The sequence below is a fragment of the Phasianus colchicus genome, chromosome 1 (assembly GCF_987193195.1).
Source record: "Phasianus colchicus chromosome 1, bPhaCol1.hap1.1, whole genome shotgun sequence".
NCBI classification, from domain to species: Eukaryota; Metazoa; Chordata; class Aves; order Galliformes; family Phasianidae; genus Phasianus; species Phasianus colchicus.
Window position 1 is genome coordinate 168,663,384 of NC_143436.1, and position 14,419 is coordinate 168,677,802.

Consider the following 14,419-nt stretch of genomic DNA (forward strand, 5'->3'; position numbering starts at 1 on the left):
TGGCCAAAAGCTTCTCCAGAATTCATCTCCCAAGGCAGTGGGCCTCTGCACGCATAAAACACTGAGAGGAAAAATCAGCCTTTTTTCCCTTTACTATTAGAGTGGTGAGGTGCTGGAACAGGCTGACCAGAGAGGCTGTGGATGCCCCGTCCCTGGAGGTGTTCAAGGCCAGGTTGGATGGGCCCTGGGCAGCCTGGTCTAGTATTAAATGTGGAGGTTGGTGGCCCTGGATGTGGCAGGGGGGTTGGAGACTCATGATCCATGAGGTCCCTTCCAACCCAGGCCATTCTGTGATTCTGCAAACAATACTCAAAGAAAAAAAAAGCACATACATTTCTCAATGCCTTTCTCATAGAACACAGCAGGCTCAGAAATTCCCACAGCACAAACTTCTCCAGAACATGGATCTGAATGGAGGGCTGGCAACCTCACCACCTCATAGGCCTATGTGCCACTTTTGGAAGTCTGTTCTATTAACGTTGTCAATTATACAATAAGATGGATTAACACAAGTTTAACTTCAAGACAAAGCTGCCACGTTAACAGCAGCCCTCCTGACGGTATAGGTGTCCATTGCCTTAGTTACAAACATCTGTGTATTTTATTTTAGCTTTCAGAAGAGCCAGGATGCAAGAGATGGTCTTAATTTCCATAGTATCCAACATTAAAAACAACCTTTGTTAACTACCTAATGACAGCCCCACAGAAACTGGTCACATTCACAAACACTATAATTACATAGTATTTAGATAAGGCTGGCTTTTCTGTCATTAAGAAAAAAAACCACTTATTCTTACCAGCAATTATGTTTGGTACATTTATTTTGTGGTCACTTCAGGTAGATTAGATTACTCGTGGTAGTTACTACTTCTAATTCTTAGTTCTCTCCTTATTACAGTCATCTTTTAAGGATGTACAAGAAAGTGTATCCTTAGTAGAAATAGCATGGTTTAAGAAGTTCTAACGTGACTTACAAGAGCTGTACACAGACATACTGCCATTTAGTACAGAAAACTAAAATGTGTATTTGATCATTTCTGAACACAGATCTCACACTGCCAACCTATCCGTGCCAAACTGTGCAAAGCTTCAAGGCAATATTAATAGGTGAACACAGTCTGTATTACTGTTCTAGCAACCAGAGCAACAAAACTATGGAAGCAACTTTGAGAAAGCAGCATTAAAGGGCACTTATGTCACAGAGTTATAGGATTTTTAAAAGCTAAAGTGCAGTAAGAAAGAAAATGAGAGATTGAATAACTGCATTTCACATTGATTTGAGTTGATCTTCTACCTATACTCAGATATAATATGCACAGTGCATTTAAAGAGCTACCCCAACACTCAATTTATAAAATGTACAGCAACAATTATCTAAAATATTTTATTCACTTTTATGTTTTATGTTCATGAAATATGAAGGATGGTTTAAGACTGTCCTGTCTGTAGGCTGGAGTAACTTCCTAAAAGTTACAAAAGCTTCCTTATACAGCTATTCAATTAAAGGGTATTAAGAGAGAGGATTGCATGGCCTTCTTAAACACTGTTTTGTTAATAAACCTTGTCACAATATTTGGAAACACTGAAGTTGTACTGGAAATGCTCATAAGCCCCTCAAAGAATTCTTCAGAGGACACCTTTGGGCAAAACATTTCCATCCAATAGCTGCACTATTAGAAATGCATGTTCTAAGTAGTTCAAGTATTTTGACAGTAAATTACACATACACTGAAGACTCTCAGCAAGCAGATTATCAGTCAGACGAATGCAAAAGAGAGAACTACTGCTAGCCACAACTGTCTGCTACAACTTGTTAATATTTATTTTTCCTCTTCCGCAGATCACAGTTCTCTTCAGAAGCTGAAAATATCTTCATGCAAGTCATCATCATCCACTTACATGTTAATTTCCAATGAAAGAAGACTGCTCAATTACATTGCTGTGCCTCAGCACAAAGAACACACATCCCAAGAGCTGAGGCAGTGCAACCTTACAGAAGAGGCTAACCCACGCTTTCAGGACAAAATGACAACTGAAATAATCCAGTTCTGGTGCAGTTGTATTACAGAGTGTCCCCTTCACTGCTGGCAGGATATACCTCAACAGGAATACACAGATTACGATCCTGCATTGCTGCTGTTTCTTCACAGACCACAGAAAACTCTTTTCCCAGCTTTAAAGCATCGCTATCTTAAAATCATTTCAAAGTGAACACAGACATCAGACAGCAAGTCTTTTATGATCCTTTTCCTCACTCTTGGTTATAAAGCCGCCAGCAGTGAGGAATCCCAAATGACAGGGCCTTTCAGCTCCTATCCCACCAGTAAGAAGCCGTGTTGCCAACAACTGCGTGCACTTGGCTCAAACACATAAAGGCTGACACAGTTTCACAAGATTGAAATCTCCTTCCCTGCTAAGAAAAGAAGAAAACCAAAACCATCATAAACATTTCACACCTTCTTTCCTCCCTCCTCTCTCTCCAATCAAATCCACGCTCGGGAACTCCTCTTTTTTACAAGCAATTACAGAATTGGAAAAAGCCCTAAAAACTTGGAAAGAAAGAAAAGAACATGGAGGTACACGCACATCCTGCCCCATTCCCTGAGCATTTATGAGTAACTTGCCATTTCACCTAATTTAGGATATTAGGCCTACTAAAGAAACACTTGGCAGCGCAATACACCGATCCATTCTTAACATAATAACCTCATTCAATAGATTAAAGAGGTACACTTATGCCTTGAATTCAAGCAGTACAGTAAATTATTTAAGAAGAACTTAAAATACGCAGTCATTAACTCACGGTTGCTTTTATTTTCGTTTGGTCTTATTTTGTACAAATGCAAGAAATGAAACTATAAGAGCAGCAATAGCTCCATTTCTCTCCAGCTGGTTCTGCTGTTGTGGGCTTTTATTTGGTTTTGGTTTTACTTATTACTACTACTAAAACCTTCCTTGCCAGATGTCAGAGATGCTCAGAGTTCATGGGAATCTGGAACTGCAAGTGACACTGGGGGACAATGTCAGTTACTGCCTTGTCAAGTCCCCATAGACACACATACAATAATTAAGGACCTCAAGCTGCTCTACTTGCCATAGGGCAGGCATGATGAAGCCTCACAAGAACTGAAACCAAACTCAACTCCTTACTTCTACCTTAAGACAATGCCTAGAGCCTGCCACCTGACTTCCTCAGAGAAAGAAGGCACAGCACCGTGTTATAAGACTGCTCCACATTCATGCATTCAATAAAATTACCAAGTGGGAAATCATCTTTCAGGAAATCTATGGACATTATTTTTTTTCACTAGGTTTATCCCCATTTGGCTGTAACACATGCCAAACAAGTCATGCACAATTTTGACTCTGCCCAAAAAGTTTTTATTCGATCTTCCTTGAGAGAGAAAAAAAGATTTCAAAACTGCAGTCACAAAGGAAGTCAGAGCAATCACACAAGTGATTGGGTTTTACCACAAAACTCTCCTACAAACAGGACTCAGTGTTTAGAAGCATGTGTTTAAGTTAAGTTCCTAACACGGATTTCTTCTGTTTCTTACACATCAGTTATGGCTGCCAGTCATCATCCCTCTTCTATCTATACACAACTGTGACAGAGCCGGGTGAAGAGAAGGTCAGGGGAAGCTTAAAAGGCATTTAAGTTCTCTCTCATCTTGACAGGGATTTCAGCCCTCCGCAGTGCACAGGGAGTTCACAGTTGCTGGATGAACATTAGCAGGTTTTTCTATGGCATGCATTTGTTTACAGCAATGTAAAAGAAAATGCCATTCATAAACCCAGCCCAAAACTCGCCACTGGAGCTAAGAACTTCACATTTCATGGAATTAAAAAGGGCTGCTGAGCAAATACACAAGCACTGAAATAACTTTACTTTCCTAACTCATCTTTAAGAGCTATGCTACAGTATAGCAATAAAAAACAATGAAAAGCTATTATTAAGGGCATGAAGACAGAGCACTGCTGAATGCATATCCACATTTTCAGCTGCTTTAAGTGCTGTCCTTATTATTTAGCACTGTTGCTTAAGCAACTGATAGAGAAGTTCAAATCTTCACTGCACACGAAGAAACCTGAAAAGTTCTGAAAGGTTCCTGCTGGATATCCATGCTAATTAAAGCTACAACAATAGGCCTACAAACAGGAGGTTGGACAAGTCACACAAAAGCTCGAGCAGTTTGCTTGGCCAAACGAGTTAGTGCACTAAACAGCACATGAGAAAATGCTCTACAAACAACCTCCAGTCAGTATTGAATCTGTACTTTACCAGAAACAGCATCCACACCTTCTTGCATGGTACTCCATGTATCAACTCTCCTCAACACGGTGCATCTCATGATAACAGTAAATAAACACTTCCAAAAAACATTTTAAGACCATACACCAAGCTAAAGGAATCACTGAGCAATCCTGTGAAATTACTAGCAGCATTCAAACAACTCAAGAGTAAAAACCATTGAGTTAAGAATGGAGTAGGAAGAGATCAGGAGTCCCTTCTGAAATACAAGAAATGTAAAGAACAAAGAACTTGTTTGCTCAAAGAAAAATGGTAAATAAGTTTACTGTGATTCTTCAGGCTACCTAACCAAGTGTTTTGCCATTTGCTTTGCAGGTACATTTTCATGAAATTGAACAATATTAGCACAAGAGCTGCATTTGAGCTGGGATGAGTCATTCTTAATGTCTGCACAGTACCAAAGTGGGAAATCCTCATTCAGTAGGTGCTAACAAGTCACTCCATCCAGAAGGTAACAAGCAACGATATAACATCCAAAATTTCACAGCATTTGCATGGAAAGGATAGTTACAATCCCTGCCTGTCAAACAGCAGTAACTACTCAATCTCTCCCTTAGCAAAGCCAGGCTTCAAAGGAAGATTGAGACTTTTGCATACAACTGCAACCACAAACCAAATCCTGCTTCAAACACCGGTAATTCAGGGCAGGTGTTAGAAAGCTTGCACAAAACGAGCTGATAAAGGCTCCTACACCACAAAAGACAATAGCACGATTTCTGTTTTTGTTAGTTAATTTCCTGATACAGGCCAACAGTTAAATTTTGGTAAGACATCAAAACCAGAAGGATGAGGAGCCTAGCATGACACTGTATTTTACTCCGCGCTTCCATCATTCCAATCATAAGTCTATGAACATTTTAGAATAGACTGAAATAAACAGCGGTGTCTCCAGTCACTCAGGAGCTCTTTCCACCTGACTTTCAGGCTATGGTTTCTTAAATGAGCACATTGAGAATAAAATAGTTCCTTATTTACAGTGGTCATTACCATGAAATGATTTACTGACTGACTGCACCTACAGCCTGTGCTCAGTAAGCTGCCATTGCTTAACAGCAAGGCCTTTGGTGGCCCACAAGCACTAAGCAAAAAAAGAAGGCCCACTTTTTAAAAAGTCTCCAGTATTTGTTAAAGTATAATGTTTACTTATTACACACACAGCACATTTTCTTCTCATATATTAATCAACAGAAGAGAAATAGCTCATGAAAATCAATGAGAACAAAAAACACGCTGTTCAATTCCTGCTTATGTGCACAGAGCTGCATACACTGATCACACCAAGAATACACTTATTATTATACTGATATTTCCTTTCTTCTAGAACACTACACTTGCAGCACTACTATTTACAACTGATCTATTTCCTACACCTCTCAGAGCTGTCTAATGGCTCATATTTTTTATTACTCTTTGTAAACCGAACAGCATTGTTACAGCTGTCATCTTAGCACAGCTGTATCCATATATGTTCTTACTTGCATTTAAGCAAGGTCTATTTTAATGGTTACCCCCTTGTCTTCAAAACTTTGCTAGCTTACCAAGAACAAGACAGACATTGCTTTGCTATAGCATTATCCAGATCACAGTAACTTGTCAAGGTTGAAACCACCAAGAGAGACTGACGGATCTAATTTCTAGTTCAGCCTGTAGCTTAAGGAATGCATCTGAAAGTAAAAATTGCTTTTCAGTATTGAATTAAGAACCTTTTGTTTCCACATCCATAGGTATTTAGCCTGCACGTACACCAACAATTTCCAGAGAGCAGACAAAACTAAAGAGCTAACAAACATCTTCTGGAAATCACAGCACCTCAGCACTCCATTACTGCTTTTACAGCTCCCTTTAACTTATCGGTCCTTCCTGTCTTTAAATACAACATAATACCAAGCATGCAGAAAATGTACCTATAAAGAGGCACCTGAAAGAGGTCCATCCAAAGAGAGGTCACCACTTTTCTGCCTGCACCGAGTTCATCTTTCCAACCACACAAAGGCAAAGCAATTGCTGTCATTACACACACAGAACAGCGCTAACCATCCCAAGCTGTGGTTTGGGATAACCACAGCCCAAGTGCCACCAAACTCAGTTGATGAGTCGCAGGCAGCAGGGAGGGCAGCACTCTTCTGCTTGCAGCTGGCCAGCAGACACCGCCGTGCAGACTTTGCATCCCTCACTCTTCTTGCCTTCCAGCAGAGAACTATCAAACTCAATTCTGCCAACGGCGGCTGTTTTATTTCCTCAGCTGAAATGAGAAGCTGAACTTGTCGGCACCACGTGGCAGCAACCACATTTGCTTTGCCAAATCACTCTTTTCACTCATGTGATTTGCCATTACTGAGGGTAACTATTTTTTCAAGCTCCAAAAATAGCCAAGTTGAAAATATGAAAAGACTTTTTACAAAGTCGCTATTCTGGAAATCAAGTTATGCCATTTTCAAATTGGTGGTAAGACTTTAAAGCAAGCTTAACATCTGAGAAATGAAAGACAGCAATTAGGATGCACCCAGGAAACGCTCCACACATCCATGCTTTGCCACCACAAATCCTTAGCTGGAAAGTATCTTCCAAAAGTATCTTCCTCTCTTTTCCTTAAATACACAGAAGCAAAATTAACAGCAAATAATGAATTCCACATAAGCACCAAAACAGCTTACAAAATAAAAAGGCATGCAAATTAATTACTGCATCAAAAATGACATTTAATTGCAGCTCCCAGTTTTACTGCAGCACATTCACTTCACTGCTAACATCCTCAACAAGTATTAAATTACATGTGTAAAAATCCAACCAACCCTCCTACTGTACACTTGTGTGCATGAAACTCCATCCCATCTCCTGTGAGCTTGCTTTACAAGCTGTGCTACTAGTTACTGCTACTAGAGTCTCACAATACTGTTCACAAGCCCTTCAGTTCTTGCTTTCAGCTACAAGCTCCCAGCCATTGCTCCACTGTCAAAACACAAGCTACACAGAAAAGCATCCTCCAAAAATTTGTTTTGCTGTCTGTCCAGCGATAAAGAGATCTTCTGCTTAAAATTTCCCTTTAGAAAGGGAATTGTAGCAGAGGTTGTCAGATAATAAAGGATACTTCAAGTCTCTATACCAATTTGACGTGTTTATCATCTTTTTCTCTTTCCTCTTTTGCTTTACTCAGGGATGAAATGCATAAACAGGTGAAAACAACTTACATCAGATGAAAGACTGAAAGCAATTCTACAGAAAGCATCAAGGACAGGGAGACAGCTCTCTCATCTTTCATTCATAAAATCTGCTTTTGAGTAAAGGTACTCAGATGAAGTCATTTTAAACCTCATTTAAAGCAGCCCATACAAGTGCTGTAAATATGCTTTAAAAAAAGTTTTCACTTTCCAGTTAAAGAATTGTACAAATCCATGCAAACCCTCACTGCATGTACATATAGCATCACTGAGCATTCTCTGTAAAGATGCAAAATTAATCAGTCTTGCAACACAGTATAAATACACAAAAGAATTTGCTGCAATACGAATGCATACGTTTCCATACTTTAAAAGATTTCAAAAGCACTGAAATTTGAACTAGATTTCTTTGGTTTTAAGATGAAATACTGATCTCAAATTACCACGTCTAAAATTGAGAAGAGATAATAACTGAATAAATTCAGGTAACTGCAGCAAATTTAAGGGAAGAATCAGATGAGAATCATGTATTAAAAGGAGCTCATACCAGGATTCAAGCTAAAAAGTAAAAAAAAAAGACATTTAATACCCAAAAAAAAGGGCTGGCATTTTTATAGACTGAAATAATAGAAGAGCTACACCAATATATGGCCATGATGGCATACCTGACAGGCTGAGGAAACACAGGGCGGAATTCATTTTTTAAATACAGACACCAACTCTTATTTGTATCCTCTTTCATAAATGAAGTTTGCAAATTAATTTTCCATAGGACGCTCTGCCAAGTAGTTCATTTTTAATATCTCTTCAAGTCACAGCGGTGAGGAGGAAAAAAAAAACCCTGATCCGTACAGGGGAAATAAAGGTTACTGTTTTTCAAAGCAGACAGGCTCCACAGTGCCTATAATTAAAAGGACACATCCTGATAACAGGCACAGAAAGAGCTGCAAACGGTATTCTAAAATCAAACGGGGCTAAAGACTTAAAAGATACTGGTCTTTAAATGCAATTACAGACAGGTTTAAGGAAAGCTGGGAGTTAATCTAAACAAGGTATTACATGGGTCAGATGTTTCTTCAAAGGCACACTACATGGAATTTTACAGCTTCTTCACTGGCCCAATTATGTCATCACTTGCTTTTTTCTCCCAGATCTTCCCTTGCGAGGCTCAGAATCACTTGGGATGTATTGATAAAATCTTAAATGATATAAATATGTGCATGCATGTGCGTGCAAGAGAGACATTTCATATGCATACACTTGCATATATATATTTACAGTACATCTCTTTAAATGCTTACGTACTTCCAACAATTTTACATAATTGTGTACAATTTTTACAACACACTACCCCTTTATCTCCTGTAAAAGAGAGGGAATAATCTAACTAATCAGCACAAAATTCCTAAGAGAGCTCTAGTTAGAGACATTCACTGGACAGAGATACAAGTGAGGAGCCAGGGAGCAGCAGCAAACCCTGCACTGCCTTCAGGGAGGAACAAGCTCTGAGCTCCAAATGCCACGGCCGAGACAACACAATCCCCTGTCCAGAGACACTTTGGCAGTAGAAATAGAAGCAAATCTCACAATGTTTTTTAATTTTACAGGCAAATATACAGGGAGAAACACCACTGCCTCTTATCCAAACCAACTGACCACTGCTGCCACGCAGAATAATTATTTTTGGTCTCTATTTGATAGCCATATCCTGCTCCATGTAAAGCATATAAATGATTTTCCAACTGCAGCTAAACAAAAGTACAGTCTACCTGGAGATGACAGATAGAAACAAAGACACAACGTGCATGGGAGAAGAAAGGATATGATCTTTAGCTGGCTAAATAACAGAGGAAGGAGGTATTTCTGGCTATTGTTACCCAGAGGGATTTAAACAGGCTGGGAAAAACTGCCCATCATGACGAACAGCCAACATATGCTCTTAAAATCAGGGTACAGTCACGTGCTAGATGTGATTTTCCAAAACACTCAATATCAATGAGCTTAAAATTCTTACTTAGCTGGGATCCCCTGAAAGCTTACAGTTTGGGTTTTGTTGGTTTTTTTTTTTTTTCATTGGTTGGTATTAATTAAAAAAAAAAAAAAAAAACAGGACCAGCAAAGAGAAGGATCAGTGTCCGAGTTTAGAAAGGTCAGAGGAAAGAAAAGCAAATAAAAAGTTCCTGAGAAAATTGACTGCTAACAGCACAATGGTGACACTGTGAGCTGCAATACCTCCATCTGTCTTCTACCACCTTCACGTATGTATTGACTAAAAAATATAATCAAAATGAAGCAGTGTTGGAACTTGTCTTCCAGCACTCCTCAAAGACAAGCTGCTACTCATTAGAACTCTCTGGCATCTCAGGAAGACGTGATGAAAGCCACTAAGACAGTCAACACCTCATGATCAACATAATCAGAGACTGCTGATAGAGTTAGTATTTTCAATATTAAGAACCCACAGCCTCTCCCAGAAGCCTGTTTATTAATACTTTTAAAAATAGAGTTTGGCCACTGCTATTTCTTCTGATTTAAGCTACGGCACCAAGAAAATATTTAAACATTACCTCGCCTCCCATCACCATAGCAGATCTTTCTCACCTTGTACGCATTGGGTTCTTTGTTTTGTCTCCTTCCTCAAGTCTCAGTTGTTTGTTTTTTTCTTCCCTTCTGTGTTCCCTTCTGTCCTCTCCCCCATTTTCAAGGCAGGTTATTTATTTTAAAGTTATCTCCTTCTCCCATTAGCAGTTTCGTCTTAAACAAGGTTTCTGGAAAACCACCACAGCCTTCCTGTCCACTTGTAAGCAGTATCACAAGAGGCCCCCGAGAGAGTAAGGAATTTCCAGACATAATTAATATTAAACAATCACACTGCAGATCTGCTGCTAAGATCACTTGATCCTGCAGACTTGAGGGCCTTTCACAACTGACACAGGTCCTTCGCACACACTGTCAAAGAAATGAGAATATTCACAATTCCAGTAGGACCAACCAGCCCTCATTTATCAGAGAAGCAGAGGTGGGGGAAGGTGCACAGTTTGTCACTGACTTCACAGGCTCACCACCCCTCGCAGGCCTGAGCTGCTCCCATAATGCATTAACGCTTCAAAGCAAAACCACCAAGACCAAAATTGCCCCAAGTTCAACTGGAAGAGCCACAACAGCATTGCTGACCTTCCTTTTCTCACCATATTCACTCTCCTACAGCACCTCTTGGCTGTTAAAGAGAAGGCACACCACAGCTTCGCAACAAGTTCAACCTGAGCGAAGGCAATACTTGAAAAGAGAAGCTGAGGCAGAATGAAGTCCAGGGTTGGGAAAAAAAATAGAAATCTACCTAAGAATAAATATTAATTATTTCATTATGATTAATAATCCAAACTACAATCACCACCAGCATATCCACGTTCCGCGGCGTTCTTTTGTCTTCCTCTATACAATGGGAATATACACACTGTCACAGATTGTTAAACACAATTTACCCACGCAGTAGTTTCAGAACATAATCAATACAACCCACCCCCAAATGAGAAATATAAGCATTTTCATAGGATACCTGCATACACAGGGACCTGACAAACACCATTTCTAGTTAGACAAAATCATTGCACCGCTCCATCTCACAGAACAGCTGTAATGAGAGCTGCAAGTTAGCGCACATCAAACTGTGCATCACTGAAATAAAGTTACGGGTGGCCTTACCTCTCATCCTCTCCATCTACGAGGGGCGTCGCCAGGGGCAGCACCTTCAACGGGAAGAGGGAGGCCGAGGCTGGCACGTTACTGCTACTGCCATCAGCGATGGCCGACGCTCCAACGCTGCTCTCCCCGCTGGCAGCTTGAGGTAAACCAACGAGGGAAGGTTCTGTAGGGCGCCTGCCATCTTCCATTTGGCTTACAACTGGCTGGGCTAGTGATTGTGCTGGGAACTGGGTAGAGCTCAGAGGTATCTGCTGCGGCACGCTGGGTGCCACCGGCATACCTATACTTGTTGATACCAAAGGAGGCTGACTAACGCTCTGAGCCAGACTCCCGTTCTGCACAGCTGAAGCCTGGGCTATGCTCTGTGGCTGTCCCAAACCTATAGAAGCAGAAGGTATGCCAGGGGGCACAGCCGAACCAGCTTGACTCGGTGCAGGAACAGTACTAGCAGAAGGTATGGGGCTAACTGCAGGCAGCTGTTGGCCAGTCATTCCTTGCACCACTGACTCCACCGCTTGTGCCTGCGGCTGTACAGGTAACAAAGTGTTTTGCTGAGCAATAACCATTTGCTGAGGAAGGCCTGAAGCACTAGCCTGTAATCCCTGCTGCATTATTCCTGCCTGCACAGGCTGCACCACTTGCGAAGATGGAGGAGCAGCGGTTGATGGCATAACTGGAGGTGGAATTTGGTTTGCAGCAGGTGGTGGTTGCACCACAGTGGCCACGTTTGCTTGCTGCCCAACGCTCAGCATCTGCCCACTGGTACCCACACCTGGTATTGCTGCCGGGGCGTGCGCAGCAGGCTGAGCCGGGGCAGCGGCTGGGTGCGCCGGGACTGCAGGCTGCATGCTCGGGACCTGGGCAACAGGAACCGGCGGCCCTGCCCCTACTCCTGCAGGACTGGGCTGCATAGCAGGTGCCGGGGGCTGAAGGATCTGTTGATGCTGAATATACTCTGGCACGGCCCCCGTAACAGTGCTTTGGTTCACCGACTTAACGTGACCTGTGGCCATCTGTGTAGGAACCGCTTGCTGCTGCTGCTGTCCGTACTGCAACTGTTGCTGTTGTACAACTGGCAGAGTCTGCACAGGCTGTGCTGGCTGAGAATAAGGTAACTGCTGTTGAGCCATACTTTGAATGGCAGGCTGCTGGTGGCCCAGAGCTGGGGATACACCTAGTAGATTAACCGGGGCTGGCTGAACCCCAGTAACAGTGGTTAGACTGGCCTGCGCAGGAGGTTGGACCCCTGGCTTCTGCTGCGGATAGTTTATCTCTTGAGAATGCAGCTGGACTTGTGCAAGCTGTGATTGGGAAACACTCTGTGGTATACTAGATGCTGGAATTGCTGGAGGAGCAGCGCTGCTAAAATCCATCTGCTGAGGACCCACACCTTGAAAGGCTTGCTGCTGTACCACAGTAGGTGCTCCCATTTCTCCACTTCCCACACTTTCTGTATAGTGACTCAGTGTGCTTACATTGCTGCTAACAGAACTCCCACTGGTGCTCTCCCTTTCAGAAGTCGCTTCAAGCGGGTTTTGTTTTATCGTCTCTACTGCTTTGTTTACTGCTACTCCTTCTGAAGCTGCAACAGTGTTTTCTTTATCATAGAACTCAGTGCATGTCCATCTACCTTTTTTGAAAGGTTCAGAACTAGAATCTAATTTTACAACTCTAAACCTTGAGGTGCCAGATGCGGGCTGCTGCTGGCTGGATCCCGCGGCCACTCCTGCACTCGGATTAGTAACATTGTTAACGACACTAGAGGAAGCACTCGTACCATTGCCAACACCACTCAAGATATTCACATTAACATTGCCACTAGTTCCAGACAAAGCATTTACATTACCAGTACTTGTGATGTTGCTTAAATTCATAGTACCAAGCACGCTGCTTGCCACACTAGAACTACCTCCGCCCATATTATTCAAGGTACTAGTTCCAGTAGCAGAACTTACACCTAGACTGCCAGGAGTACTCGTAGTGCGGATATTAGACACGACAGATGCAGGGGGACCGGTGGATGATGCAGCAGAACCTGGCGCAGCTGATATAACATTGTCAGAGCTTCCAGTTGTCGACAGCTTTCTAAACGATGGGCTGGGTGGTGGTCCTCCAGAAACTGGGGCGCTGCCCACCCCGGGATGCGATGGGTGATGGTGTCCATGATGGTGGTGGTGAAGATGATGGTGGTGATGGACGTGGTGGGGGTGAACGCTTCCGTTGATCACAACGCTCTGCTGCGGATGATGAGGCAGAGAAGGGTGCTGCTGAGGAAGATGAGGCTGGTTTGGAGAAACGGCCCCGGGAGTCTCTGCCTCTTGGAAGTTATTTAAAGTCTCTTCAGAAGAGCTCCTCTCAGGTTCACCCAAGTCAGTGGCCCTGGATAAAGAAACATCCAAGATTTCTGAAGAAGACAGGTCTTCCGTGTGAGACTCATCCAGGTCATCGTAGCTTTCCGTATCTTCGGCTATGCTGTTATTAGAGCTCATACTGGCAGATATTTGAGCAGGGGTCACACTGGTAATCTGGAAGCCACTTTTCTTTTTCATCTGAGCTCCGGTCTGCGCGAGAGGCTGCGGCTGGAGCTGAGACTGCGAGAGGAGGTTCAGGCTTTGTGGAGGAGGGGGTGTCGGCTGCGGGCCTGCCGATGAGGATGCTGCGGGAGACGGAGGCGGCGGCTGGACCAGCAGGGGCGGCTGGTAATCCTCGGCGGAGAGGGCAGCGCTCCCAACGCCGGTACCTGGTGCAGTGGGAGCAGTAACGCAGCTGCTGCCGCTGCTACTGCTGCTGCCCCTTCTAGGAAACATTGCCGGGTGCGCCATCTTCCTAGCACTAATGTCTGCGGCTGAGTCAGGCTGGTGCATTGTATCGGGCGTATTTTAAGAGCGATCCCCCGGCATGGAGAGAGACAGACACGCACACAGTTAGCGGGGCGCGGAGCCACGCAGCACCCCGGCACCGCCGCCACCCCCCTCCTCCGAGACAGGGAGGGGGCGAGGAGCTTTCCTCCGCCGCCTCTGAATGTCACACTTCCAATCCTCCGCCATTCACTTTCTTTCTCCCTCTCCCCCCCCCCCCCCCCCTCCGCCGCCGCCGCCGCCCCCCACCCCCTTTTCACTCCCGCCGCCCCTCCTCGCCTCCCCACCCCCCGCCGGCGCCTCTCCGCGGGGTGCGCTGAGGCCGGAGGAAATGCCCGCGTTAGCCCGGGGCCGAGCCTCTGCCCTCCCCGAGCCGGCAACCGGCAGAA

At 43.5% G+C, this 14,419-nt stretch overlaps 1 protein-coding gene across 7 annotated transcripts in view; it reads right to left on the reverse strand.

Annotated features, from left to right (window-relative positions):
* The window catches only part of TSC22D1 (TSC22 domain family member 1), a 119,504-nt gene that overhangs the window by 104,451 nt on the left and 634 nt on the right, over positions 1-14,419 (reverse strand). For 6 of the 7 annotated variants that reach the window (XR_016461719.1, XR_016461725.1, XM_090131528.1 and 3 more), the window contains exon 1: positions 11,173-14,237. Coding sequence is in view for 5 of the 7 variants with exons in the window: in XM_090131528.1 (XP_089987654.1) it covers positions 11,173-14,036 (2,864 nt within the window). In the remaining 2 variants the exon portion in view is untranslated. Of the gene's footprint in view, positions 1-11,172; positions 14,238-14,419 lie in introns of those variants that run through there. The other variant, XM_031615658.2, reaches the window with a different exon arrangement.